Source organism: Corvus kubaryi, unplaced genomic scaffold (assembly GCF_017639235.1).
Source record: "Corvus kubaryi isolate FWS band 111438036 unplaced genomic scaffold, C.kubaryi_AGA036_p1.0 37308, whole genome shotgun sequence".
Taxonomy (NCBI): Eukaryota; Metazoa; Chordata; class Aves; order Passeriformes; family Corvidae; genus Corvus; species Corvus kubaryi.
The window spans coordinates 10,545,065-10,572,609 of record NW_024581096.1 but is presented as its reverse complement, the minus strand read 5'-3'; the positions used below and the strand labels follow the sequence as shown (position 1 = coordinate 10,572,609).

General features: G+C 40.8%; 1 protein-coding gene across 3 annotated transcripts; it reads right to left on the bottom strand.

Moving 5' to 3' along the window:
* Positions 1-1,571: 1,571 nt before the first annotated feature.
* On the bottom strand, positions 1,572-26,381 carry DAB2 (DAB adaptor protein 2). Of its 3 annotated transcripts, none has more exons than XM_042028444.1 (15): positions 26,193-26,381; positions 14,105-14,231; positions 12,784-12,923; positions 12,047-12,145; positions 11,616-11,747; positions 9,571-9,654; positions 9,309-9,332; positions 8,988-9,035; positions 8,748-8,810; positions 7,310-7,939; positions 6,340-6,493; positions 5,233-5,760; positions 4,681-4,772; positions 3,731-3,798; positions 1,572-3,000 (listed from the first exon to the last, which is right to left on the bottom strand). In XM_042028444.1, exons 2-14 carry the CDS (start codon positions 14,196-14,198, stop codon positions 3,736-3,738), a joined length of 2,151 nt encoding a protein of 716 aa, XP_041884378.1. In that variant the 5' UTR covers positions 14,199-14,231; positions 26,193-26,381; the 3' UTR covers positions 1,572-3,000; positions 3,731-3,735. The 3 variants fall into 3 exon arrangements, with proteins under 3 accessions (XP_041884378.1, XP_041884377.1, XP_041884379.1); XM_042028443.1 differs by having other exon boundaries at positions 1,572-3,002; positions 3,737-3,798; XM_042028445.1 differs by lacking the exon at positions 9,309-9,332 and having other exon boundaries at positions 1,572-3,002; positions 3,737-3,798.
* Between the last annotated feature and the right edge of the window lie 1,164 nt (positions 26,382-27,545).

The window sequence follows — 27,545 nt, the reverse complement described above, 5'->3', positions numbered from 1 at the left end:
TTTTCAGAAAATGCCACTTTTTTCCTGAATGGGGAAATACTGTGAAGCACTTGCAAGGTTAAAAATAAACCAATTTTGTTTAACAGTACCTTTTGAATATAGGAAAGACATTATGTATGGAATTAATAGAGCCATTAACTGCCTAGTAAATCTGTCATAACAGTGACTCATGTAAAGAAAAATAGTTCCCAAAGTAGAGCTGTTTACAACAGCAAGTTCAGTGTATAACAGCTTTGGAGTCTTCATTTGGGGTACTGGAGGACTGAAGTCCCAAGATTCCTTTTTTATTCCTCCCCCAGCCAATATAAAGGAACAACACAGTATTTTTTGTGGGTTTGAATGAGACTAAAACTCATCTAGAGCTTTCACTCTGTAACAAAAAGCCAAACCACAAGCCAGCTCTTAGAAGGGCATTCCTTCTCAGTAGTTTTCTGTAATCCAGATGTAAGGCATCCTGTGTTGGACACAGTCACAAGACAGAAGTCACTCATAAATAACCTGCTTTTTAGCTGTTAAGAATTACATATCTGGATGCAATCTTAAAATAATTATAATGGGTAAAGATATTCCAAATTACCATGTCTCGGTCCAGCTTGATGAATCCAGTGACAATAAACTCATTTATTAGGCAAGAATGCAAGACACAGACACTTGTAATATTGTTTCATCATACCTGCTATCACAGTTCGTTGTTCTTTAAGACAGAGACTCAGAGTAAACAGCTATTCAAAGTTAGCTAGCAGACCAGTAAGCATCTTTGGTCAGCTTGTAAGAGGTCCTGCTAACAAGCTCTGAGTGACCAGCCTGATGGCCATTTCAAAATCTAGGACTGACCAGCAGTGATTTAAATCCTTAACTGAAATGCTGGTAAAATATATTCCTTCATATGGGCATTAAGACGGTCAATTGTCCTCTTAGTTTTACTAATAAATTACACGGTGCCATGCAGTCAAGAAGATAAAAAACCCCCAGACTGTAACTCTGTGTACCCCTTAACCTATATTTCAAGCTGGATAACAAACCCCTTGCAATAAGTTGTTTTTAATCCCTTAACCATCAAACAATATTAGAAATAAGCAGAATAGTCTAAAACAACAGCTTACTAACGGATTTATTTTTTGTTTAGCTCTCTCTGTTAAAGGAGTTATGTAATTTCTTCCAAACATGAGAACATGTTTAGTTGAGATTTCCCAGCATCTGTTTAGATCTCCTGCAAAACTGGAATACACAAGTTGAATTATTGAAACTTCTGAATGCAATGCAATTTAAGTACCCAAATCCCATGGTCCTGCAGAAAGAAGCAAGAAGGCATCTTTAGCAGCAACAAGCTCAGGCTGAGCAGTCTAAGGGACAAAGTTCTAGTGACAGTTTTTACTAAATCAGTTGGAGATTTTATTTTTTAATATGGCACAGCATTTTTCGAACAGGTCCAATGCAAGAATGACACTTTGCCATCAGACATCTACAGAACCTGTGAGGAATGATTCTTAGCATGCTTTGATTTGAACTCCTAATTTCAACTAGACCACAAGATTGAGTTACAGAGGACAGAATCAACAGCCACACTGATGTTCATTTGGTATGAAGAGTTGCTTCTTTTTAATGTCATTAAGTAACAGATACTACAGTTTTGTGTAACATCAATAAGTTTCTACATTTCCAGTTTGAGACAAATACTTAAATTTGTGATTTCATTTTTTAATTTTTTTTTTTTTTTTTTGCATTACAGAAAGTGCAAGAAAAGTTTGTATACAAGACTAATTGCATGACTGGCTGAACTAGCTACTAAGGCTGTATTCAAGTTGACTTTCTTAGCTCTCCAGTTTAGCAACAGCTTAGGCATTTGATTTAACAATAACATTTCAAGTTTATACTTAGCATTAACAGAAAAACTTCTGACACATCAGTCATCACCACTGGCCAAGAATGATGTTACAGGCAGTTGTAACTGGTTCAAAAATCTGTTAGTAAAGAGGCTCTTGAGAAAAGGCATGCTTTTCAAGAGATAGAGTACTACCTCAAATAAATGGCACAGAGGTGGTGCAGCTGTTCACAAGGAGCCTAGGCATGGAGTGAAGCCATTATGGTGTTTTTGTTTTCTAACATGCTGGAAACATACCCCACCACACCATGTGACAACTCAAACTGAGCACATCAGGGATTCACTGAGATATAAGCAAGAACCTTACCTGCTTGTTCCACTTGTCTGCCAAGCCACCTTAATAAAAAAGTAATCCTCGTAGATTTCCCTCCCTGAAAAATGCCGTGTTAGCACCAAGACAACAGTTAGTGTCCACAACTACCTAAATGTTCTGCAAGAAGTTTTTCAGCTTACAGTGTAGGCCTCTAGTACTCAGGGCGTCAGCAGTGCTGTTACAGACCCCGCAGTCCCTTAATGACACATTTATGGCAGAATGATACTTTTACTTTTAGTTAAATAGACTAATATTAGATTCTTTTCCTCTACACAGTTATATTTTTGTGGCTTAGAGACCAAGTCATCTGTCCAGTCACCAATTAGAACTGAGTAGCATCCACTTAACTTTACAACTGGCTGCTGCTGTCATAATGAGCAACTGACCTAGTTGTTTAAGGTATGGAGTTTTAGCTACTAATTCAATCCCCTTGTGCAAAGGCAACACTTCTTCCCTAGGTACATTAAGTTCCTCTATTTTGGGACAGTAAGTGCTGTGTAAAGGGAAATAGTACAAGACACATTACTCAGTGCTGCCAGAGGAGTGCAAAGAACTAAAGTAAAGGTAACATCCACCAATTTGAATTTGGGTTTTCAGCGTGAGTCAATATCCCCATTTGCTTTGCCCTGAATTATCATCTTCACAGCATGTTCTTTGAGGGTCCATGCTTCAATCCACCTGGATATATTTTAGATTGCAGACATCATGAAACAACAGCAAGAATAGCAGACAGCAAAGTGAAACATGTAGAAAAATCACGTTGAGAAGAGGTCCAGGTATTCCGTTTGTCCTTTTCTGATTATGCCTAGTATGATGGAAAGGAATTAGTGTTAGGATGGTTCTAAGTTATGGCTTTATTGCTTAAACAGAGCCACTGAGAACAAAACTACAGCCATAAATACCAACACTTGTCTTCTGTCAGAAGCTAGACAGTATTTCAGTGGAAGACTTAATGGTATTACAGAAGAAGATTTTATGGATCAACAGATCCTGCTCTCCAGTCAATGGTAGGAAATTTTTAATTACATTAGTTTTTAGCAATAAAAGCTCTTATAACAGCTTTTGATTAAAAATCAGAGTAAGACCGTTACTCTAGTTTTGCTCCAATTTTCCCAGAGTCCGTAATTGCAACTGTTGAGGTGATTAGACTTCAGAAAGCTGTATGCTGTATATAGGGCGCTCTATGCTAACAGTCTCCCACAGATATCTGAAGGTATTGAAGTCAGCTCCTCTGTGTTCTGCAGCACATTAGTTTTCCTCAAGGAAAGGAAATTTAGATCCTATTGTGGGCTTGAGATTTAAGTCTGGGGAAGAATAAAGGCTCTAAGTAAGTGAAGCTGGCTAGGCTTAGACAGAATGCAGCTATGTACAAGTCTGATACAAGTACTATAGCAGAAGTTCTTTCAAGCACTGTTTGCCATACTTTAGAGAGCATTAGTGTTAAGCTACTGCAGTTTTTAGCTATCTCTTTACCAAATATTTCCTCAATAAATTTCAGAGGATAAAGTCGGTTGGTTTACTAGTGGAAGACTTACCTGATCTATGCAAACGGATTGCCAAAATTATCACCAAAAGGACCAGAAGGTGATTTCTGGGATTCTTTCTAAGGAAAGAGAGATATGCTGTTAGTGGATTTCCAGTTTTCACCAGATTTGCTCTGCATGGCTCTATGAGAGTAGCTCTATGAGCTAGTCCCTGTTCCAAAGAGCTGGAAAGAATACTTCAGAACTCCTGCTAAATATGCATTTACTGTACTGCTTCAACAAAAGAAGGGGGCTCTAAGCTGTGCTAGCAGTTATGCTAGTCCAAGGAAAGGTATTTTTCAGAAAACCATGTTTGCTGCTGAACTCATTTGGAGCCAGTGGAGTCATGATGAGATATCTTTAAGTCAAATGCTAGAAGTCTTAAGTCAGCAGTCTGGAACTGGTCCAGAATTTCCACTGAGGGCTTCAAATGCTGTCTCCCACATGCAGTGATCTGGTGAAGCCACTTTTTCCCCTCCCAGAGTCCTTGAACATGGAACCTCCCATTTGTTCAGCTAGAGAGCTTCACGATCCACAATGCTCAGTCTGCTCTAAAGAGGGTTATGTATAACCAAAGTGGAATATTTCTGCAGCTACATTATTTGATACTCTTTTGTAGACGGTCCCAGTACTTAAGAACTTTCTGCTAGTCTTTGCAGCTTGGGAAACTGGTTGTGAAGCCAAGCCAAATAATAATGCTTTGTTAGCCTTCTTGCAACAAATACCCTCTGCTATATTACATATTAGCCTCAAAGAGGCAACGGGTTTTTGTTGTATGGCCTCTAAAGCCAGGACTAAGCTACTACTCAAACATAGGCACCACAGTTATTAAGGAGAAAGAAAGATTTTTGATGGATTTTTTGTGATGGTGATGTCATTTGGGGGGGGTTTGATGGATTCTTCTTTTTTTGTTTGTGTTTCGGTTTTTTTGTTTGTTCGGGTTTTTTTTTTTTACTACTTACAGATGAAGGATTGAAAGGGTCTGTTTTATCTTGACTTTCAAACAGGCCATCAGCTGGCAGTGCAGTTAGTCGAGGAACAGGCTTTGGTGGTTCTAAAAAAGAGAGACATACTGCTGTATCACTTAACAGCTTTAACAAGAACTCAGGTCTGCCTATATAGCAACACCACAGCTCATCTAATTAGAAACACAAAAATCTTACATGGAAGTTGCTTGGAGTGACTTTGAGCCACAATTTTAACTCTTGCTTTTCCCTCACTAACCTCAAGCTGGATGGAAATTCTAACGTTGTACAGACTTAAGTTTGCCCCATTCTAGTCAAGTCATTTAGGCACTAGGTGTCAGTGTTTAGCCACTGACTGATCAAGAAGGCTGATCAAGGCTTCAATTTATTACTTGAGATAGCCCTTCAACCCCCTACTTCACTAGCCGTCAAAAATGTTACCAGTCATTTTGGCAGACAGCTTGCTACCTTCCATTTCATCATGATCTGTACTATCTTTGGAAATGCCTACTTTACTACTAAAGCAAAGACTGAAAACTCCAGAAGCACCTGAAAGGTTTTGCTGTTCTCCTCTTCTCGCTGGGACTGCAGGTGGCTTTGTCAGCTGGAAGTCTTTGAACATTTCCTTGACATCCTTCATTTCTTTATCCCCAAGTGGATCCAGAGCAATGAATGCATCACTTTCTTTCTTGGACAGCTCCTTCTGCGGTGTAGTTCTGGGTGGTGGCTGAGGTGGGCTGGCTGTTGTTGACACGGAGGGCAGCGCAGAGGCTGTATGAGCTGCTAGTGTTGGAGATGTGAACACATTGCTCTGGAAGGGATTTACAGCACTGGTTGGCTGTGCCCAAGAACTAGGTGGAACTTGTGCTGGCTGTGACCAGAGACCAGAAGATTGAGTGGGTGTGGCACCAAAAGATGCAGATTGGTTCCAGCCTGACACTGCTTGAGTACCAAAGGCAAGTGGTTGAGTAAATCCTGGAGACTGAGCAGGCATCATAGACCCATGAAAGACTGATGTAGCCTGAGTGAAGGAAACTGTCTGTGGGGTCCATGGTGATGAAGTTACTGGCAAGCCACCTGTGGGGAGATTGTTGTTACACAGACTTCACTCATCTGAAGACCACAAAAAGGAGTGTATCAATTCCACAAAGGGTACCAGCAAAAGATATTCATGTACTGTTTGCAAAAATGTCTTGGTTTGCACTTACAAATCAAAACATTTGGGGGTGGGAGAAAGGGTTTAATTTTTTACTTTACTGCATTTCAGTGCTGCAAGGACAAAATTGAGGTTGTTGTAAGGGAAGGAGGAACATACTCAGCTCTAGCACAGAAGTGACAGGTGGATTTGCCATATAGTTACTTCTGTTTAAATGATTGTTAAGAAACTGTTACTCTGACCTCACAAGTTGTGCTTGGCTCACTTGAGCCTTGTGTACCTGAAGCAGCAATCTGCTGCAGAGTTAAAGCAAAAAAGCCCTGATCCAGTTAAGTGTACAGAGTTTAGCCCTCTATTCACAGGACTTAATAGTTTAGGGCAAACAGCACATGGATTAAAGGGTATAGCACTACACAGGAAGTACAGGAAAACTAGGATCTGCGTTTTGGTGTTAGCAGGTATCTTGGAGTGGAACAAGACCTTGACTTTTGTAAACTAACCTAGACCAGCCAATGGAGATGCTGTGGTAGAACTTGTTTTGAAGAGGTTCAGTGGACTAGTTGGTAGAGCTCCTGCTTGTGCCCCTGAGCTCAAGCTAAGGCTCTCCGTAGATGGCACAAAGAAATCTGAGCTGAATAAGTCATTCGATGCAGTCTAGAAAGAAAAAGAAATTTATGAGATGCCATGGCAGAACAAATGCTAGCATGATCAGGGCTCCCTGGTCCAGAGCTAGAAGATTTTTTCATCTAAAGAGGAGGAGAGTTTTGATGTATCATTTAGAGTATAAGAGCTTCAAACATCATCCTTTTTTTCATGCCTATGGAGATACATGGCATTAAATAGGTAAAATATGTAGCAGTCACAAGTCAACAGCAGAAGAGCAGGACTTAAAATGAGTGAATTACTTGCTATCACAGTGAGCTTCCCTCTGCATCCCACCCGTTTAGACACTACTGCTTAGTCTGCAGTAATGCCCATGGTTGTGGCAAGGCCAGCAGAGTTTTGCATAATTTGCGTACAAGACAAATCTGATCGAGAGCCACCCTGTGCCTAATCAGGCAAGTCATTGGAATTGCCTTCAGTAGGCAAATACTGAGAAACCACATGGGTTTCTGTAAGCTAGTACTAGTATCTTATTGGTATGAAACCACAGATTGATGGGCACACTGCTATCTGGCATTATATCAAGTGTTAATATGCATAGCGGCATACTTACCAGACCTTTACAGGAGTATGGCAGCATTAAAGAAGAGAGTACAGAATTTAGTGACCATAACTACTATGAAGCATTCACAGATATTAGAAGGTACCATGGCTGCAGAGAGGTTAGAGTAAGCAGGGCAGGCAGAAGTAGATGTGTTGTGAATCTAGGTAGCCAGTTATACGGTAATAAGAAGGAAAAGCTTCCTTCACCCAGCTTCTCCAAGTAAAATCATGAGTATCACCATAAATTACTTGAACACTGTTCACCTTGACAGATCTCCTTCCTCTTCCTGGCTTGGTATTCTGTGGTGGTGGGCTAATTGTTATAGACTCATGTGGCATGAATTGGATATTGTTTTCAGATTCCAGCTTTACTCCATTCTGCAGAGATAATCCTTTGGAAGCACCTTCCACAAACAGGTTTGCTGGGACTTCAAGAAAACCATTCCGTTCTCTTTCTGGTATCACATTGGAAATTCTTGCTGCAGGTGACTTACTCTCAAGTGGCCACTGGCATGTTAGTGCTTCTTGTTTGCCAGTTCTGTTAGAAATCTGGTCAAACTGTTTATCAAAGTAGTCAATCTCACCATTTAATGCACCATTACCCACTGGTGTCAAGGTACTCAGACTTTTCTTCTGATCAGATATTAGAGAATCAAATGAAGATGGTGCAGATTGGGCTGGCTGTGTGAAAGGATCATCACTGAAAGGATCTGGATTAGGTGTGGGAAAGAAGCTGAGACTGGTAGAGAAAGAACTCTCAGGCAAGAAGGGTGTCTGTGCCTTTGGTTGTGGAAGAGAGGCTGTGATGCCATTCAAGAAGAGATCCTCTTTTGGAAAGGTTTGTTTGGTCTCAATTTCAGAATTAAAATCCACTAACAGAATCTCTTTAGCTTCCTATTTTTTCAGAGAGAAAAATTAAGTTAGTTATTTGTAGATTTTGGTGCACAGTGAAAAAGCTCAAGGAAAATAGCTGCAAGAGATCCTAGTATCCAATACATTATACCAGTAAATATTCAAAATCACACAGGCAAGCACTGCTGTCTATAGTCAAATTACAGTTACTTGGTTTCTGAAACTCAATTATAAAACATCTGTTTCCAGATCCCATAGTTAAATATCAGATCCTAGTTCTTCTATCTAGTGGCTGTAGAGTCAGTAAGAACTAAATACACCTAGGCTTTCACTTGAGTCAAGCCCCTGTTTGAGTTCTAGTCCTTAGTTTTGTCAAGTTGTGAAATCACACTGCCTTAGTATGACTTCAAGTTGCAGTCTCAGCTTCAGAGTAACACTGGAGAACTACTTTCCAGTGGAAGATAACACGTTAATTCTCCACCAAGCATGCAGGAGAAGGGTAAGACTTGGTCACTGTCTGGGTTGACAGCATCAATTGCATCATGGCTGATGGTGGCTTATAGTGCCAGATTTAAAATGACAGGATTTTTGGGATCATACTGAACTATGACAAGGTTTATGCACACTTTTGTGCAATTAGGCCAAATTTTGACCTAGAGCTACTAGAATGACATTAGTAGAATTAAGTACTAGAATGATGTCTAGTGATTAAGTGGGTACTTCTACAGCCCTACCCCACTAGTACACTGATGACTGCTAGACAGATGTCTCAGTAAAAAATGTATTTATTACTAGGACTAAATTTGCTTTCAAAGAAAAAGCCAAGGCAGCTAAGCTAGACTCTACTTACTGTGGGACTGCTCATATCAGGAGGTGTTGACATATCCCCAAACAAGTCCATCTGGTCAACTCCCTTGAAGCCAGAAATATTGAAAGAATTGATATCTGTTAGAGCCCTCACAAGAAAAAGAATCAATCATTATGCAGATTTACTGTAAAAAGTCTATAAACAGTGCATTTCCTATACAAATGGAAACAATCAGTTATGAACTCCGTAATGGCATCAACAAAGTTTTAAAATTTAACCTACCAGTTTCATTTTGTCAGCTTGATCAGCAGGCGGTGCTTCACCACCATTCTGTAATAGATGGATAACAGTTTCAGAAATAATTGGAATTTAAAAATTTGCCTTAAGCAAGGGACTTGCAGGCTTTAAAAAACAAGTGATGGAAAAGGGAAGCATGAGTGAGATCACTACTCAGTATTAATTCCATAGACCCCTTTTATTTCCATTTCAATGTAATTGGGCATCTGACATTGCCTTCATAAAGCTGGCAGCATAAAGAAAGTCAAAGTCAGGTGTGGTGCAGCAGCATGCCTAATGAAGAGAGGCTGAGTGGGAGTAACCTACCTCAGTCTTACTTGCTTCTTCACTCTAAAGAAAAAAGAAGACTTTTAATATCTAAACATCACGTAGAATGTCAAAAGCCTCTCACTTTGGAGGAGCTTACTAGACCTAGGCAATCAGACAGCTGGCACAACTGCCAACCAATAGCTTCCAGTGTTCCTGGATTTAGGCAGAGCTCAGTGTCAAGTCTTACAAGAGCCCAAAACTCAGCCAAAGTTGAAATAAGCTTTATGCAAAGTCATGCAGTTTCTGTATTTTTACTCACCTTTTTCTTTTCTTCTTCTTCCTTCTTCTTCATATTATATATTAGTTGGAAGAGGTCCTTAAGATCAGAAACCAGAGGCTCAGCCTGGAAAAGAATGTAGTTTTTAGGCCATGTACTACTTTTACTTGGACTTCTACTGCTGCTATCTGTGCAACAAGCCAAATATTCATAAATGGTGCAAGACTTAGGTTGAGATAACAGGAAAAGCAAGAATATAAAGACCTGTTTAGTCTTCATACAAGATTCTGCTTATGCAGGATCCAAGGAGAACGGAACACAACCAGTGTAGAACTGTTAACTTTACAGGAAAAATGGCTGTACGCAAATTTGTGCTAACCTGTTATGTTTTTGCTAAAAAAACTAGTAGCAATACTACTTAAGTGCATGGCAAGTCCTAGAAGTGCAAAATTTATCCAAGCCTTCTGGTAGTCTCCTGAGAAGAAAAGCATTTTGCATTTGTCTATTTTCTACCAACTCCAGCGCTGGAGAAAGCTTCTATAAATAATACTACTTTTATTTTAAGCAGTATACAAATAGCAAATGAGCAAGGCACCTCAAATGTGTAAAGCAGAGACCAGCTTTAAATGGGATGACAGTTTAATGTGAATTAGAAAGGCATGGCATGCCCTGCACATACATTAACAAGAATCTTTTTGCTGAGATGGTGGCAAGTTCAGCTACACTGCTTTGGAACACTTGTGTTGGGCATACAGCAGCTGTGTCAACATCTAAAGTAGAACAAGTCCCCTTCTTCAGCCACTACCTTTGGCTCAAGCAGAGAATCCTTTGAATAGATCTCACTGTTTGTACCTGGTAACTATCCTTTCCTAATCACAGGGTTTAGAAATGCAGCTGCAGAAAGAGCCATTTCAAGAACTACTGACTTTAGCTAGGAGTACAGCTGCAGCAGACTAGAGCTGCAAAAGCCCTTACTTCTAAGCTAGGTAAGTTTATGTCAAAAATAACCAGCAGCAAGTAAAGAGCTGTCTAAAGCCCGGCTGAGCTTAGAGGCTGGCAAGCAGCACCCCATGGTGAACTGAGGGAATAGACTCCAGGGTACATACAAAAGGCTTTTGTGCTTAATCTACAATTCCACTGAAACCAAAACAATTATTGATCAGAATGCTGACAAACTGATTAAACAAACTTAGAAGAGAGTCTTATAGCTGTTACTGAAGTAGTAACATGCTCCAACAAGGATCTCCTCAGTCCCACCTGTAGTGGGTCCAAAGCTGCCAACAGGTTCTCTGGGACGGCAGGCAGGAATGGGTAAAAGAAATTTCTAGCTTTGAAGTCTGGGCTTATCAAGTCATTATAGCGGCTATTATAAAATCATTATAAAGATGAGTTGATAAACAATAAATACCTAACTTCAGGTTGTTTGTGAAGCTCCATAATTCTCAGCAGTATTTTTAAGTAGTTTGTTTCCAGTTTTGCTGACATACAAATTCCCCTCAGAGAGGCTAACCTTGCACACAGGATTTCTGCATGGGAGGAACCTATCAAGGAAGGATCAGAATCCCTCCCACAAGTTAAGGTTAGGAGGTCCTAGGAGGACTAGACCTGTCATTTACAAGCCCCAGAATCATCGTTGCAATTAAATAAGTGATTTCCCTGCTGCACAAAGCAAAGCATCACATGAACTAGACAAATGTAGTTCTAGATTCCTGTTAATTTTGAGTGACGCTCTGGCTACGTAAGAAATTGTACTCTCGCAGTGGGAAACCTGTGATAATGGCTCTGTTCATCTCACTAATGACTTTCATGGTATATAGACAAGTTAAGCATTGTTAATCATAGTAACCAAGACAATACTTGAGTGCTTTTATTCTGGACTACAAAGAAACTGTACAAGTGAGAAGCCAGTGTTTGTTTACACAGTAAATTCCTACTGTCCTTCTTTCAATAAAGTCTGTCCATGCATGCTGGTATTCCCCATAAGAATTTTGTAGAATTACCAGCAAAACACTACACCTTTATCACATGTTAAATGTTTATACAACAGCCTTATCCACAGCACATAAAAAAAAGTATCTGATCCATACCTGTTGGGCTGTTTTTATGGCAAAAAATTGGTGCTGGCCTTCTCCTCCACATATATAGCCAAAGGCACGATTGTCTGTTACATCCCGAGCAATAAAGGAGATTTTGTTTACTGGATGCTCATGCTCTATGACCTGGAATTGGGAAAAAAAACTATTGGTTTAAATTGCTGGAAACATAATAGCTGCCATTCTCTGTAGTTAGAATGATTGAGACTGTTAAAAAGCTTCAGTCAAAACCTCAGATTTATCAGCCTTTGACTAAGCACAATAGGACATAGCTGTCTTTTTGCCAGGAGTCTTCAACATTGCAAACATTTCACAAGCCAATTTATTTATGTGGAAGTGGGGTATGGTGCCATGAAGGAATCTAGTTCAGATTGGTCTAACTTCTAGGTGCCTCGCTAGCTTTAAGAAAATACGTTATATCTTACCCCAGTTTTCTCGTCTATTATCTTGATACCAGAGAGGGAAATGTTTACCCAGATCTTCTGTTTGTGTTGACCCTGGGAGCGGGCTGCTGCTGCCATTCCCTAAAGAGAATGAATGTCAAAGTATTGATAAGACTTCTGTTGGATTGAGCTTTAATTTTTCTTTGCAACATATGACTGCTTAGGTGTAAAGTGATACCACAGAACTAGACTGTTTGCTCTGTAAATGTTTTAGAGCTTTAAAACTGATTTTAGTTCACAAAACTGCTGCAGTAGCAGTATCCTTACCTGCTTTTTCAGCCTGATTGAAGGTATGTGAGTGTTCTGTACTACAGAAGTAGTAGTCTTTGTTGCTGCAGGGATTAATTTATTTTTTGGTTTATCTGTATCACTTCGTGTCACCATTGACACAGGATGCCAACTTGTGCTTTTAGATCAGTGTTAAATTGCACAGCAATCCCCCCTTCCCTTCCAAACCCCAAGCTCATAATTTATGACGAAATTCATATTGCTGGCATTCATACTGGATGCCTACAGACCCAAAGGAATGTTCCCAAACTTTTTGAGAAATGTCCTTTGAGCCAGAGATTACATCTTAGGAAGTAATATCCATCTAGACAGTGCTGTTAGCATCTATATTATCATTAAGCTGTATTTGAAGTTTTCCCAAAGTGACTATTTGATTTGCTTTTTGAGGGCTAACCAGAGATTGTTCCTTACATGACAGCTCAAGCCCTTACCTTCAGCTTCATCATTGAATCCTGACTCATTTTGTCTCCTCTTGCCTCGGGAACATCATCTATGCCAATCAGTTTAGCCTTGTATTTTACACCGTCACCTTTGAATCTAGCCAAGAGGGATTCATCTGTCTTTTCTGGCCCTGGAGACAGAGAAGAGGTTTCGTGGGTCTGTTTGTTTGTTGAGGTTACTTTTTTGTTTGAGTGAGTTGGGTTTTGTTTGTTTGTTTTGTTTTTCATTTTGTTTGGTTTTTTTTTTTTAAAGATAGAAATGGCTATTTTGCTGATTTGTTATCTTTAAAAAAATGTACACCATGTAAGTACATATTAGAACTGTCCCTTGAGTACAGCTGACTAATAATCCATGTGGACTGCAAGACAGTTACTCCTTCAAAGTCACAGTACTTGCAGAATGTGGCCTCAGTTCAAGGAATGGAGCCCAGTGCTTAAGATCTGGGGGCTTCAGAATGATTGTTCACCACATAAAAGACTAAAATATTGATAAGCAATAGCCAAGTAAATACAAGTGCTAAGAAAAAACACCATGCAGAAATGGTACTTCCCATGGCCATACAGGGTTTTCAATAAAGCCTTTATGTCTTATCCCTGTGTTCTAATGTGGGCAGATCTCTTCTTGCTGTGCAAAAATAATCTCCCAGTTCCCAACTAGAACCTGCTATCAGCACCATCATTTCTACAACAAGTCCTGGTACTCTTGTCCTTCTAATAATTTGGTATTTTAGCTAATTTTTTATTTCTGCTGTTCCTGCTACTAGGAACTGCTTGCTTTTCTTCTCTGCATGCTCAACACAGTTGAGTAAGTATGTACCTAGGTATGTATTTTTATTTGAGGTAATCATTTTTACATGATCTAATCTATCAAAAAATCTATTCTCTAATATACAATAATTCTCATGGAATGCGTTTTCTAGCTTCCCTGGACTAGAATCTGTATCCAGGACAAAAATCCTTCTCTGGAGGGTGGGGAGGAGTCATGTTAAAGTTCAGACTAACAGCTACCACCATGGTCCAGAGTCTGGTCACCTCAGGAGGCTCTCATTTCTCTGGGCCCTTGCTAACTTGTCAGGCTGAGCAAACAACTTATTTAACAAGTGGAACTGAGAGCTTTAGAACTTAAGGCTAGAAAAAAATCCTTTAAAAGCCTACCTTCTGGTTAAGTTTATTATACTAGCATATTTACTCACTCTTCTAGTCAGCTGGAAAACTCAGTTATTTTAGCAGTAGCGGGTAGGTGATCTTAGGCAAATGCAAAAGATTCAGGACATGGAATAAAGGAGGTGTTCAAGTGGTAAGCATTTCTTACCTTTCTTTTTTTCCTTCTTTGAAGATTGTGGCTTTGGTGGAGCCTGTTGTTCAGGCGGGCTGTTGGTAGCAGTAGTTTCAGCTTCAGTAGACATGATGGGATGGTGGCCAGTTTCGTTTGCTGTAGGCTTAAAAATCCAAGTAATTGTTAGAAGATGGACATTATATTTTACCTTGAAGAAGAACTATTCTTATTGGAGCTGTTAGTCCATGTCAGTTCTGCTGAACGCTGATGCCTGATAAAGCCTGAAAGCATAAGGAGTGATCATATGGTGAGTCTGACTCAGAGCTGGGCTACAGAGAGCATGAAGTTATGGCCAGCAGGTGATGAACACTCACCTCAGTAATACCTAAGCAGTAGGTCACACTGATCTACATCAGTGGGCAAAACCAACATGTTTTAACCTGTCAATCTTTAGCTTCTTTTTGCCTTTTAAGGCTATTTATAGAACCTCAGATATTTTGCTCTATTCTCATTCAGCACTGCCAGCTGCATCTCTAAAGTAGAAGAGAACACAAGAAGCATTTGCTAGGATCTGTTCCAAATGCCCATGAAGATGACACCAAAACACCCAAAAGATGCCAGTAGATATTTTTTGTGTTTCTATAACCAGCAAAAGTCTGACGTTATACCACCCAACAGGTAAAACCAAATAATTTCCTTAGGCTGCAGACAGACTGTTCCAGTAAAAACACAACAGAACCTCAAGCCAAACCCCCCACACGCTTGTCTCAACAGTAATCAAGTAACCTTCAGATTTTCAAAACCCTGCAATTGGACAAGAAATTATGGCTGTTTAGGACTTAACTCTATGCCATGCGCGCTTTTTGCTTCTGAGACTCAAATTTAAAAAATAATCTACAGTCACCATGTTTAGTTCCAACATAGCTGAAGCATTCACTCTCACCAAGAAGAGGTACTCAGAGCAGCTTTATAGAGTGATGAAGATCTGTACCCAGCTAGAAAAAACCGGACATTCACATCTGCTACAGAAACCATTCTATCAATCCTCTGTCTGGGATATTGCAATGGCTGCAGTTAGCCCCTTGAATTTTAGGATAACGAAGTCAAGAAATTGTTTAGGTGATTAAATAATTGGGCTCCCCTCTAATTCCCCCTACATCCAGGTAAACTGCCACAGATAAAGCCACCCCTTTTATCCAGTATTTGAGACATACTGTGTGTGTAGATAAAAGTGCTGAAGCATTGAATAACCCCTTGCATTAGAAGTTTGTTATTCTCAATAGCCAATTCCTCATTTGCCTTAGTAATAGCTGATGCTTTATGCATTACTTGAAATTTACTTTCAGGGTTTTGCTCTCATTTCTGCTTTCTCTTTGTCCCTCAGTTTAATGATAAGTCACTAGCTAGAATGACTTAACCAGCTTGCCACTAACTGAGTAATGGATATCAGTTCTTAACTAATTCTTAACTTAGGAAGAACAAAAATTCCTAGATCTTAAAGAGAGAATTTCACCCTAAAAGCCTCCATTTCCATTTACCAGCAGGAAGGCCTTTAGGATACTAGCTGCTAATCAAAGCAAAATTTGATCTAGCTGCTTACTAGATGGTTTGTGAATTCCATTTAGCATTGGTCAAGTAAATCAACAGAGATAAGAGTGCTCAAATACGAAAGAACTGTCAGCTATACCTTTTCTCCTCTGTAAGCAACTTACCTGGCCACAGTTAGGCAACATTTGATGCAAGGGAACAAAGGTGTTGCTGTGAAAGTTTCAAGTGGTTCTGAGTAGAAATAGATGTCAGAGGAAGAGTTTGTTTAGCAAGCCATGGTTATTTAAGAAATTTTATCACTGAAAGAGTGGCTTGTGCATCCATTCTGACAAAAGATCAAGGGGAAAATTATTAAGCCAAGAGGGAACTTGCAGGATACTTGCAACAGTGCTAAAATAGGTTGTGCCTATTGAAATCCACAATTTAGTCAGATAAAAGGAAGTCAACTGAATTCTTCTTTTAGAGTAGCTAAGCTACTTTGCCTGATAGTATAGTTTTGGGTGGAGATAGCTTTTAGACATAAGCATAAGGAGCCCCTCCCTTTATCAAGTCCTTCAGAAATAATGAAGAAGGAAAGAGTTAAGGTTGGATCATTAGTTGAACACCCACCCTGATATGGAAGATTACTGTTGAGAAAATAGAAGGAAAAGGCCCAGAAGAGAGAAGGAAGACTTGCTCTCAAGAAGCTAAGTTATAGTTTTAGGACATTCTGCCCAGTTCCATGCTGGAGAAAGAAATAAGAACCTCAGGGGACTGAGTCCTGCCTGTCAGTGATCCTTCTTCTAATTAGTAGAGCTACACTAAGCTCTGGTTTTATACAACTTGTATCACATGTTGAAGTAAAATTAAGAGGCAATAAAAAGTAAATAACTTAAGAAGGAGCAAATATTCACAAGCAAGACCTCACTTTGGCAACTGTAAAATGGTCAATATCTATATGTACAGCTGCCATCTTTAAACTCAAAGCATCTCTGGTCATCACTGCCATCTGCCTCCATTGTATGGAAGTCAGACCACTTATTTTTATAGAATCAGACAGCAAAAAAACCCACAGTGGAGGAAGATGGGCAGGGATGCATACAAGTCTGGCTGAACCTTTGCAAATGCCCCATCTTACTATGAAAAAGCTTATTCTTAGTGCTAGCAGTGCAATTCTAGGTTAGTGAGGGCCTTCTGGCCACTTTACAGGGCCCACTCTCATATTTGAGATGTGGCAAAACTTATGTCCCCTGGTGAGGTTTCACAGTACATGATGGTTATTTATCATACCTTTGGAGAACCTGATGTCTCTGAGAATCACCTCAGAAACAAGAGAATGAGTGAAAATAAGAATGCAATGACAGACAAAGGCAACCTTAATAGCTGTTTGTATTTTAAATAACTAGCTCTTGATACCTGAGTTAAGCCACATGTCTTGCACAAAATTGCCTCAGGCTTCACCTTAGTTTCACTGGGGTGGGGGTCAACATGTAGCTTAAGCTAGCAGCAATCTATTTTTCTCAATATAAAAGAGTCTCAACCAGATATGGATTCTGTGCTTTACACTCAAGCTAAAGCTCTGCAAGGTCTTCATCATACTTAAGTTTGTGTTATCTTCATGGAAAGTGCAGGTGTGCTTTACATGCAAGTAACTAAAATAAAGTTAAAATCTGTTTGTTGCTTGGAGGCTTCCTTTCACAGTACTCAGCCTCTTAGAATTTCCTTACTCCAGCTGCAGGTGTAAGGCAGCAAGACTAGAATTGTTCTCTTACACTTTAATTTTGAGTTTGTCTCAAAAGAGTCAGTCAGCAGGCATGGCAGGGTTAGAGACGCATGTGCTTTTATGCAAGGGTGCAAGGACAGTCATGCCTTCAGATATACTGGCATAGTAAAAAGAGCAAGGTCATTCCCCCAGCAACTATGTCAGCACTTAGTTTAAAGCAGTTTGAATCTTGTCCATGTAGATCCATTGGTATCACCACACCTTAATTACTCACTATGCAGTTGTATGGCCCATCTTCATTACTGTGCTAAATGCACTGTTTCAAAAATCTGAAGACGACAGATTTAGAGATGCTGCCGCCTTGGGAGAAGTGCACCAAACTCTGCCTGTATTAACAGATACACATTGCACACATTTTGCTGACCCACTTTTCAATTTACTCCAGAAAGGGCTTGCAAAGAGACCACTAGTAGTATCTTCTTCCTTTCCTTTAGGGACTATCCTGTGAAGAGCAGATAGATACCAATGACTCCTCAGACAAACACCATGTCAGGCCCTCAACACACAGGCCTTGAAGTACAACTTGCTACCTACTGTCGCAAGCCTGACTACTCTCCATTCAAGCAATGTAACTAATTTCTACACATTTGCCTTAGGAAAGTTCAGTCTTTTAGCTTTTGGCATACTGTGCTCTTGGTGTCTTCTCTGAACTCTCTGCAGGGAAGGCTGTCAGTAATGACAAGTCATCCCTGAAATACCTGTTTCTTAGCAAGACTTGGAAGAACGTACTGAACAATTTTGTTGAGCAACGTTTCATTTCCCTTAGAGATACTTCTACAGATATCTTTTATTTGAGCAGGGGGTGGCAACATGATAGATACCCTTAATGATTATGGTTTTGTCCTGTACACAATTGAGAATCTTCATTATGGCTGTAGTCTGTCATGGGATTAAGGACTGAACAGAATCCTCACAAACAGACCTGCTTTCCCCCCCCCAGCAGACAAAGATAAATGTCTCAAAGTTGATGAGAAATTATCTGAGAAGAGGTTAGTGACACCCAAAAAGTCAGAGGCAGATAAGCTAAACATCTGCTCAGCAGCTTAATACTTTGTCTTCTTCACAGCCTGTGCTCCTTCTTTGTCCCTAAAAGTACACGATTCAGCTTAAACAGCTATTGCATGTAAATATTAACCTTGAATTAGAATCTGCAAGGCCGAGAGAGGACAAGAGAAGCTTTTACTGCCAAGTGAAATATAGCCGTTAGGATGAAGTAGTAACAGGAAGCACAGCAACAGTTCAACTGGTGAACATGTGTCTGAGACAGGTTGCTTCCTCCCCCACTGTTCTTGAAGAATTAGTCAGGTTCTTCTGGTTAGAAAGTTGTATTAGTGAATTCAAGACTTTCGTTTTCAAGCTAAGGAAATAGAATATAGGCTAAACAACAATTTACACAATACGCAAGAGTCAAAGTTGCAAAGCTAGATAGTCTGTTATCAGTAAATTATCTTGACTGGCAGCCTTCCGCTCATGTCAGGAGTATAATACTGCATTTGTGTGAACCCCTGTAGGACTGACTGACATTTACATCTAACAACTCCCCATCTGATTATCATATTTTCTGCTCAATTCCTGATTCAGTGGTAGTAGCCTTGAGAAGCCCTAAGCATGCATTAATAAATCAAAAATATGAACGTGCTAATCAGACTTTTGGTTTTTAAACACGATCATTCATGCTGAGGAGTCAAATAAAATATAATCTTAAGTGTTTTCTTTCATTGGTAGAACACCCACTGCTCTAGTATCTGGCAGTGTCCAAGGAAGTTCAAGTTGAATAAACCTTCTGTAACATGACACAGGATTATAATGATTTAGATGGAACATTCCAGATGCTGGTTCTGATGCAAGCACTGACATTGGTCTGTTTTCTCTGTTCAAACAATCACACTATTCTATTACAAACCAGCATATCCAGCAAATATTATCCATGAGAAGTAACAGCGTTACCTACACGTAGGTTATACATGATGTGTTCACACTTACACATAACAAGTACCTGCTTGAAGGCAAGTGGTAGAAGAAATTTCATAGACAGCTTGGGAACTATTCACCTCCACTTTTAGCCATGTCTGGAATGCAAGAGCAGCATTACATGTCAGAAAGATGACTGAACACATACTTTTATACTGCAGAGTCTAACCAAAGGTCCTGTGGTTGGTCTTGTAAGAGAGACAACTGAAAAGGTTTTCAAACTACGCTGCCTGGCAAGTGCAGCTATCTGTCATTCCCAAAATTCAGTAAGGTCTAGATTAGCAATGCATCCATCACTCAGCTCAAAAACCCTGTTTAACTGTCCTACTTAGGCTGTAGATTGGTAGAAATATGATTTGTGTTCGAGAGATTATTTGCTTGATATCCTGACTTTAGTTAAACCAGGCGCTTACCTGTTGGACCAAGTATTTCTAGAATAACAGGATTTGACTTTTGGGAACTTCTGTGCAACTTGATTTTTAGGCCCTGTTTTATGTTTTGTCTTCTTACCCAACAGGTGGATTGATACTGTTGAGATAATAAAGGCAGACTTACACCAAGGACTTCATCTGTCAATGTGAATACCAGTTTGGAATAAACTACAACAGTACTTACATACTGCAGCATGTGGAACATAGTCCAGCTGTCTTCATCATATATAACCAGTAAAGAGAAACAGGGAAGGGTGACCTTCATCTTCTTAGTAGGATAGAAGTACAGAGTTTGACACGTCAGGGAATACCTCCCTCATTCTGCTCCCTTCCCTAGTACCACCTACAAAGTAGGTAAAAGTCTTAGTACACTGCTGAGCCCTGTCAGCTACAGATGTTGGCATGTACCATTGCTGGTGCAGGATCATGCCTGTGAAACCACACAGACATCTCACCGTTCAGCCATGCCAACTGCTATTTCATCAGCTGAACAGAACGGTCTGTTCTCATCACATCAGTCTCCTCGGAACCGCTTGGTTTTTAGCAAGAACACAGAAATTCAAACTTAGTTCCCAAAAGTGTTTTCTACACACTTGAATCACAGCCAAGAGAAAATCATTAAGTTAGCAGCTGGGACTGAACAGGTCACACAGTTCAAGTGGTGCAATTGGATTGGTACTTTTTGTCATTCTACTATGCTTTTAAGCACATGATTTCTGATAATTAGTTACTTGTCAACCCAGCTACCACAGTAGCTCTATTTTGGATTTTTCTTCCACTTGTCATGGAAATAAATATATCTTTTGCAGGAAGATTACAACAGAGGGCTGAGGAGAAGTAGTGACCGGTTTAAATAAGCTGTACCTGATGAATAACTTGGAACATATAAATTAATGAGTGAAAAGCATTTAATGAGCTAGTGCTGTCTGGTTCCCTGAAAACCTGATCACAAGATGAAGGAAACTAGCACTGTCATAGTCTATTTGATAGGGTTATTTTTCAGCCAGGAACTTCAGTGTCCAAAGAGAGTATCCAGATATCTAGTTAGTCCACCTCAGATTATGAGTTGTTCCAGGAATAAGACAGCATGTTGCAACAAGTCTTGAGAGCAGCCTTTCCAATCTCTGTTCATCAGCTATGCTAACCTATTTGTGAATTTCTTGAATTAAGAAATCCCTTCACTTTTACTATCAGCAATACCAACACCTGAACTCCAGATTCTTCCTTTAGAAAGAAATTGAAAGGGCATACTGGGATACCTTTTTTGATAGAGAGCTATTACTTTGGTAATAGACTGATTAGATTATATATTTGCATTATCTGCACAAATTTTCTTCCTATCAGCCTTCAAGAAAAACTAAGAGACCACTCCTCTATACCTGTCTCCAGTTTCCAGTTCTGAAGCCTTGTAAATTAGTGGCACCTGAGCCAGAACTCCGCTGTCTGCTCTAGATATTGCTAAGGAAAGCATCAGCTGCCCACAGGATGGGGAATCTCAAGCAATATGGCTGCAGTGCCTACAGCTCAACTTTCTATCAATATTCCTTGTTGAGACTCATAGGATATACCAAACAACAAGGAAGCAAAGCAGTTGTTATTCAAGGCAGCTAGTGTTTACTCAGATGCAACTGAGTTTGAACTGAACAACAAATCAAACACTTAATTTCCAACTGTACTCCTAAGGCCCTTCTGCCTAGAGGGCCTGTTTCTGATCTTCTTGCTTGTTAGTATAGTGAAGGACTCTTGCCAATAACCATGCTTTTCACCCCTCCTTCTCCGAGCAGGAACTTGACACACATTGAAGCTGTTATCATAGGTTATTTCAGCTGCATACAGTTAATTGTCCACTGCTGGAACAGTTATCTTTCTTTGCAGTTTGGGTATATGCAAGCTGTACTGAGGGAGATTGCATATGTTCTCCAGAGTTTACACTGAACTGTGTTTTCTACCTGTTCACAAATTTATCTGTGTGACAAATAGGATTTTCCTGTATTATTGTAGCATTCACACAGCCTAAACCCATGTAATCCTGGCCACATTGTTGAATACTGCAGTTTGCTTACCCAGCCTGGTTATGCCATGAGCAGCCAAAAGTCTATCATTAAACATTCATTTCAGCAGTAATTGAAGAACACTCCACCTACCCCCCAGATACTCTGCCTCCAATACACAAATTGTTGTAGCAGTTACTGTCACAGGAGTCATTCCATACTGCCTCTTGTAAGAGATGCAAATTATGTTCATAATGTATTCTGAGATGACTGACGAAAATTCTGGTCGCAGAGCCTACTTGCTATAGGCTCTTCTACAGCAGATCCAGTCTTGTTAGTTATTATGAAGCATACTGCTTAATATAAGGATTACTCTTGCCCTCAAGATGTTATTATCAAGGCCCCCAGCTCTCCTTGTATATGCAGCAAAAAAGGCAATGAATAAGTACACAAGACTCAAATTTTAAAAGGTGGTATAGAAAGACCTATACCAGAGGTTAGAAAGGATTAACCAGGATTTTCAGAGTTCCACTACAGCTACCACAGTAGATGTCCTACTGGACAGCTAGTAAAGTTTCATAGATGACTGTTCTACAGCATTTCCCTATCAGGGATCGTAGTTACACCTATTAGAGGAAGTTTACACTATTGTTCCTAAATCCAGACTATAAAGCAATTTTCACCAGGTTGTCTCTAACTTCCCATCTCTATGATGATCTTGATAGCATATTATAGGGATGCCCCCATCCCTCAGAAGCATACAAGGAGAAGTGTCAGATCTAGTGTTTACCTTCCATCAACCAGGGTAGCCGTTGTTTGCAGACAGATCTGTGATTCAAGCTACTAGAAAACTAATCCTTACTCATACAGTGACCTTTGTGCCTTGCCTCAAAGCACAAATGGCCATGTTCTGACAGGGCACAGAAGAGATCTGTAAGGTAGAAAAACAGGTTGCGGAGTTAAAACTACATCCTTAGTGCTCCCAGCTTCTTTTTTCCCCCCTCCTAAGAGGAAAGTTTCATCCATAGGCATTTTAGCCACAGGACAGGTATATTAAAGTTGTGTGGCACAGCAGCATTAGGATTTGCATAGACTTTGCTGGAGGTGCAATTTCCTAGCTGACATTGTCATGAAGCCTCTTGACTGTCAAGAGGAAGGTCCATTATCTTGTCTCTCAGACCTACTTTTTCTGGTTAAGAGATAATCCTCATCTTACTGCTTAAGGATGCAACATGAACTGACAGAACAGCAGGAAATTCACCTCCAAGGCCAATAATCTGTCCTTAACTGGCCCTGCAATGTCTGAGCTTTTAGATTTAAGGGGACATGCACCAGCTCTGAAGCTGTATTAAAGACTTTTAAAACTAATTTAAAAATCATACAGATAATTAGGGGTAAAAAGCTGCAGGGCATTTCATCTGAGACACTTCATCCTTGAGCACTCCAGAGCATATGCAAGGCACAGTCTTTCAGGTGTGGGGAGACTAGGATGGTCTATGTCTCCATCAGCCAGAGCTGAGAAGACCTGGATGGGAGAAGATGCTTTGTTCAGCACTCAACTGCCCACCTTGTAAAAACAAGGTAATCCTGTTGAAACTGGTACCTCTTGTTTATTGACTAGGCCTGACACTGTGCTTCATTCAGCATCTTTATAACCTTGAGACCCCTGAACCTAGGCACAGCCTCAGAATCAGGTATCTAATGCCAGTTTTTCTTCTCAGTTACAATCCTTAGACACCTTATTCTACTTGATCTCTTTAACACAACCCCAAGTTGTACTTCTGTGGAGTCCATGCTGAGGTAGTGAGTAGTGGCTTATGCCTGTGTTTCACAGCAGAAACTAATTAAGACCTCTTAGCAATCCCCCATCCCTGTGGTATCATTTCCATTCTACTAACAATCCCTTAGTCTACATGCAAGATCTAAGTTTTTTCTCCAAAATCCCTGCAGATTACAAGTTACATTCATGCTTCTTCATTTCTTTTGACAGAATCTAGCCAGTAAGCAGAATTTGCATCAGCACTATTTCAAGATCAAGCTGGCTTTCTCTAGATGTGGAATTTACTGCTTTGTACAGGCAAATTAATGCCTCTGTAATGGTCACATGTTGCTATCCTTGCTAAATAAAGTCCACAAGCATTCCCAAGAACAGGGTTAACCCAGCTGGTCACACAAATTTCCTAGAAGTGTGACATTTGCTAGGAAAGGCGAGCATCAATAGGAGAAAAATCAGCAGGTTTGGCAACAATACCCAACAACTACAGTATATTGGCACACTTTTACATCTTATCTCAAGATATGGCTTTTCTCCTTTGATTTTTAAGCATCCACACTGGATTCACCCTTCCTTGACATTAAGTACACTTATTTGCTTTCCCACAGAGACAGAAACCTACCCTTTCCATACATTATATTCACCTGCTTAGAGTGTTTGTTCTCATATGTGCTTGTGAAATAAAGGCCTTAAGCAAGAAGTTTATGAAGTGTATCTATAGCAGCTACTGATCTGCAGTGTGCAAGTAACTTAACAAGTAATACTCTTCTCGGTGAGAAAATAGATTTTGTACTGGAGCTATAGAGACATACTTGGCACCACTGTAGAAGGTATATGGTAGATTAGACAATCATCTTTACCTTCACAAAAGGAAACTGATGCCAGATAAATAAAGCTTGAAGGACTCAGCATTCACTCCCTTTTACACTGAGCTTTCCTATGCACCAAATCACGAGGTTTGCTAGTAAAGCCTCTGTTCTGATGACTCACCTGATATTAATTTAGTACTCTCATCCTCCTTACCATTGCTACCATTTGGTTGTCCTCCTTCCAATGCAAGCTTACTATTCATAAAAATTTCTCCTTCAGCCTTGATCACATCCTCACACAATCCAGGGTACTTTGAAAAGCTGATTATGTCTCAAGACTCATTGCGCTGGATGCTACTGCAGTGATTCTTTGAACAGATGTGGTGGATGACTTCCTCAGACAATCCTCAGCTGGAAAGATTTTCTTTGGATTACCATTCACATCTCCAGTTAGCCTCACTTACCTCCTGGAAGGTCCTAGTGGAAGCTGACCCGAAGACCTGCTAGCATTATAATTGCCTAGCAGGTCATTATCAGACACAATAACATCCTTTCACTTTAATATTGCCTGTCAAGCCTTCACAGCAAACTAGAATACGCAACTTCATAATTAATTTTCTTGAACTGAATCTGCATCTTTACTTTGTCTACACAGGTGTTGCCATCCCAGAGCATACCTATGCCTATTCTTTAACATACAGTGGGCAAATCTAAGCCTACATACTCTCAGATTTGGTTAATTTTGGGCAGCCCTGTTTGTGGAAGTTACAGAAGACTTCTGAAGAAAAAAATGTACCCTTTGAAGGCAAACTAGCTTAATTAAGAGAAAACTTTAAAAATTTCTGACCCTCAAAATAATAAAATCATCAGCCTTACCAGTGAATTTGTAGTAAGCTTTCGAGTAATCAGTCTCAACATTTTTGCGAGGTAAAAGCTCTGTTACAGAGAAGTCCAGCTGAAGAAGTGTGGCTATGTTGGCAACACCTGCATTTATCTTATGGCTCACTGCGCTGGCACCATTCCAACATTAAGTGTCACCATATGATAGACATTAGACTTTATGTATCATCACCAGTAAGTTTCTCTCTCAAGGTAGACTAATTCCACATAATCGTCAACATCTACAGCTATCCCGGATTACCCCGGACCAAAATAGCATGCAGAAATTCACGGGCAGACAGGGGAGTGCTCACAAGGATACTCCATCCAAAACCAGAACAAAACCCTACTCCTGCTTCACAGCATCCTACCGTGTGCTGATCATTGTCTCTGCTATTAGAGAGATTCTTTCATATTAGTTATTTATCATAACTAATTAGTTATAGGAAATAGGAAAATCAGTGTTTATATAGTTAATCTATTTCATGATTTTAACCCCATCCTCTCCACACAGAAAACCGAAAATGTGCGTTTATATTGCTTTGCTGTCGTGCTTCCTCCGGTCGTCCGCCTCGCCTCGCCGGAGCCAGAGGCGGGCGGCTTCCACCCCACCTCAGCCGGGACACGATCCCCGCAGCCCGTCTCGGGCAGTGCCGCGACCCCCGCGCGACCGGGGCCACCCCAGCGCCGCCGCCTCCCGGCGCAGCGCGGCCCCCGCGGCGCCTCTCGCCGGCGGCTGCGGGAGCTGAGCGAGCCGAGCCCGGCCCGGCACACACAGCCCCTCCGGCGCCCCATCCGTGTCAGCGCCCACCCCACAGGGGTACCCCGCGCCCCGCCGCAGGCACCGACTATCAGGTCGTCGTGGATAAAGCTCCTTCCCCCGGTGACAGCTCCTGCACCCCCGCATCACCCCTTCCCAGGCTGCGCGAGAGCCGAGCCCCGCTCGCAAAGCTCCTTACAGGCTAGATCCGTGCCGCTCCGTGCATGATCCGGTGATCGCAGCCCGTAGTCTGGCTGGGACCGGGGCCCCGGTTAAATATTGGGTTGCACTCTCGCCTTCAGATTAGTTAGCCACTCACAGCGAGCGATATGGTTTTAATCAGATGCTGGCAGCTGACGACTACCCAGGAATGCGCTGTGATGTTTTTGCTGCTTGGTCTTGGCTACTCCCCCTCAACGTGTCGGTGCTTACAACTTTAACCCCTTGCGAGCCGCCGCTCCGGCCGCTGCTGCGGGGGCGGGAGGGAGCTGTGACCCGGACCCCCCTCTCACGGGGGGTCGGAGCCCCCCGAGGGACGCGCGGGGAGGGAAGTGGGTTGGGAGACAGCTGGACCCTGCGGGGCACGGAATCGTGTGGCGCCCACGAATCGCAGGGCACAGGTATTTCTCTCTCTCCGACGGCAACGGGCTTGGCACGCTCTTCTAGAAAACGGGTCCCCTTCATGCGGCTGCCTGAACGTGGGTGCGGTGATGGTGTTGAAAATTCCAAGCCCAAACCAGCAGCTTTTGTTTGTTTGTTTGTTTGTTTTTTGGTTTCCTAAACTACCAAACCCAAATACCTGAGTAACTCTCTCCATCCTCCATCTCCCCAAATGTGTGACCAGCCGAACCAAAATACTGGGTCAGTGCAATTCAGTTTATGGGTCACATCCAGACCTGACCTTTGTACTTCCCACTCATCTTTATTCAAACAGCTATCATGTTTTTTTTTTTTTTCCCCAGAGTAGGTAGTACAGCTGTTTTCCACCTTGTATGAAGCAACCTCTGATAAAAAAATCGTATTTTTGTCCTTGCAGCAGAATGTTTTTTTGGTTTTTTTTTCAAGGCTAGCTTATCTTTTGATTTTTCAGAACAGTGCAAAATATTTCTGTTCGAAACTGTGCATCTTGCTCTGCACCAATACCCAATTAAAAAATAAAAAGAATTTAAAAAATTTATAGATATTTGGAAGTGTTCAAAAGAGGGAAATATTTAACACAAACATATTTTACCACCGGGAAGTTCAAGGCTCAAAACTGGTGGATGCATTTGGCAATCATCCTCATCCAAAGCTACTAAATGATGCATTTCTAGATACGGCATAGTATTCTTTTTTCGTGAATAGCAAAAGGATGGTATTCCTCCCTGTGCCTGAGGTGCCTAGGAGCTGATAGCTGTGTCTCACTTGTCTGTATCTGCTTTTCATTTGAGAAGTGCTAATGTAACCAAAAAGGACAGGAGAAACGTCTTTTTTTTTACACGAGCCTACTGTTCACGGAAGGAAATGCATGCCGCGTAAGTAAGGAGATTTTGCTACAATTAACAGGTTTCTG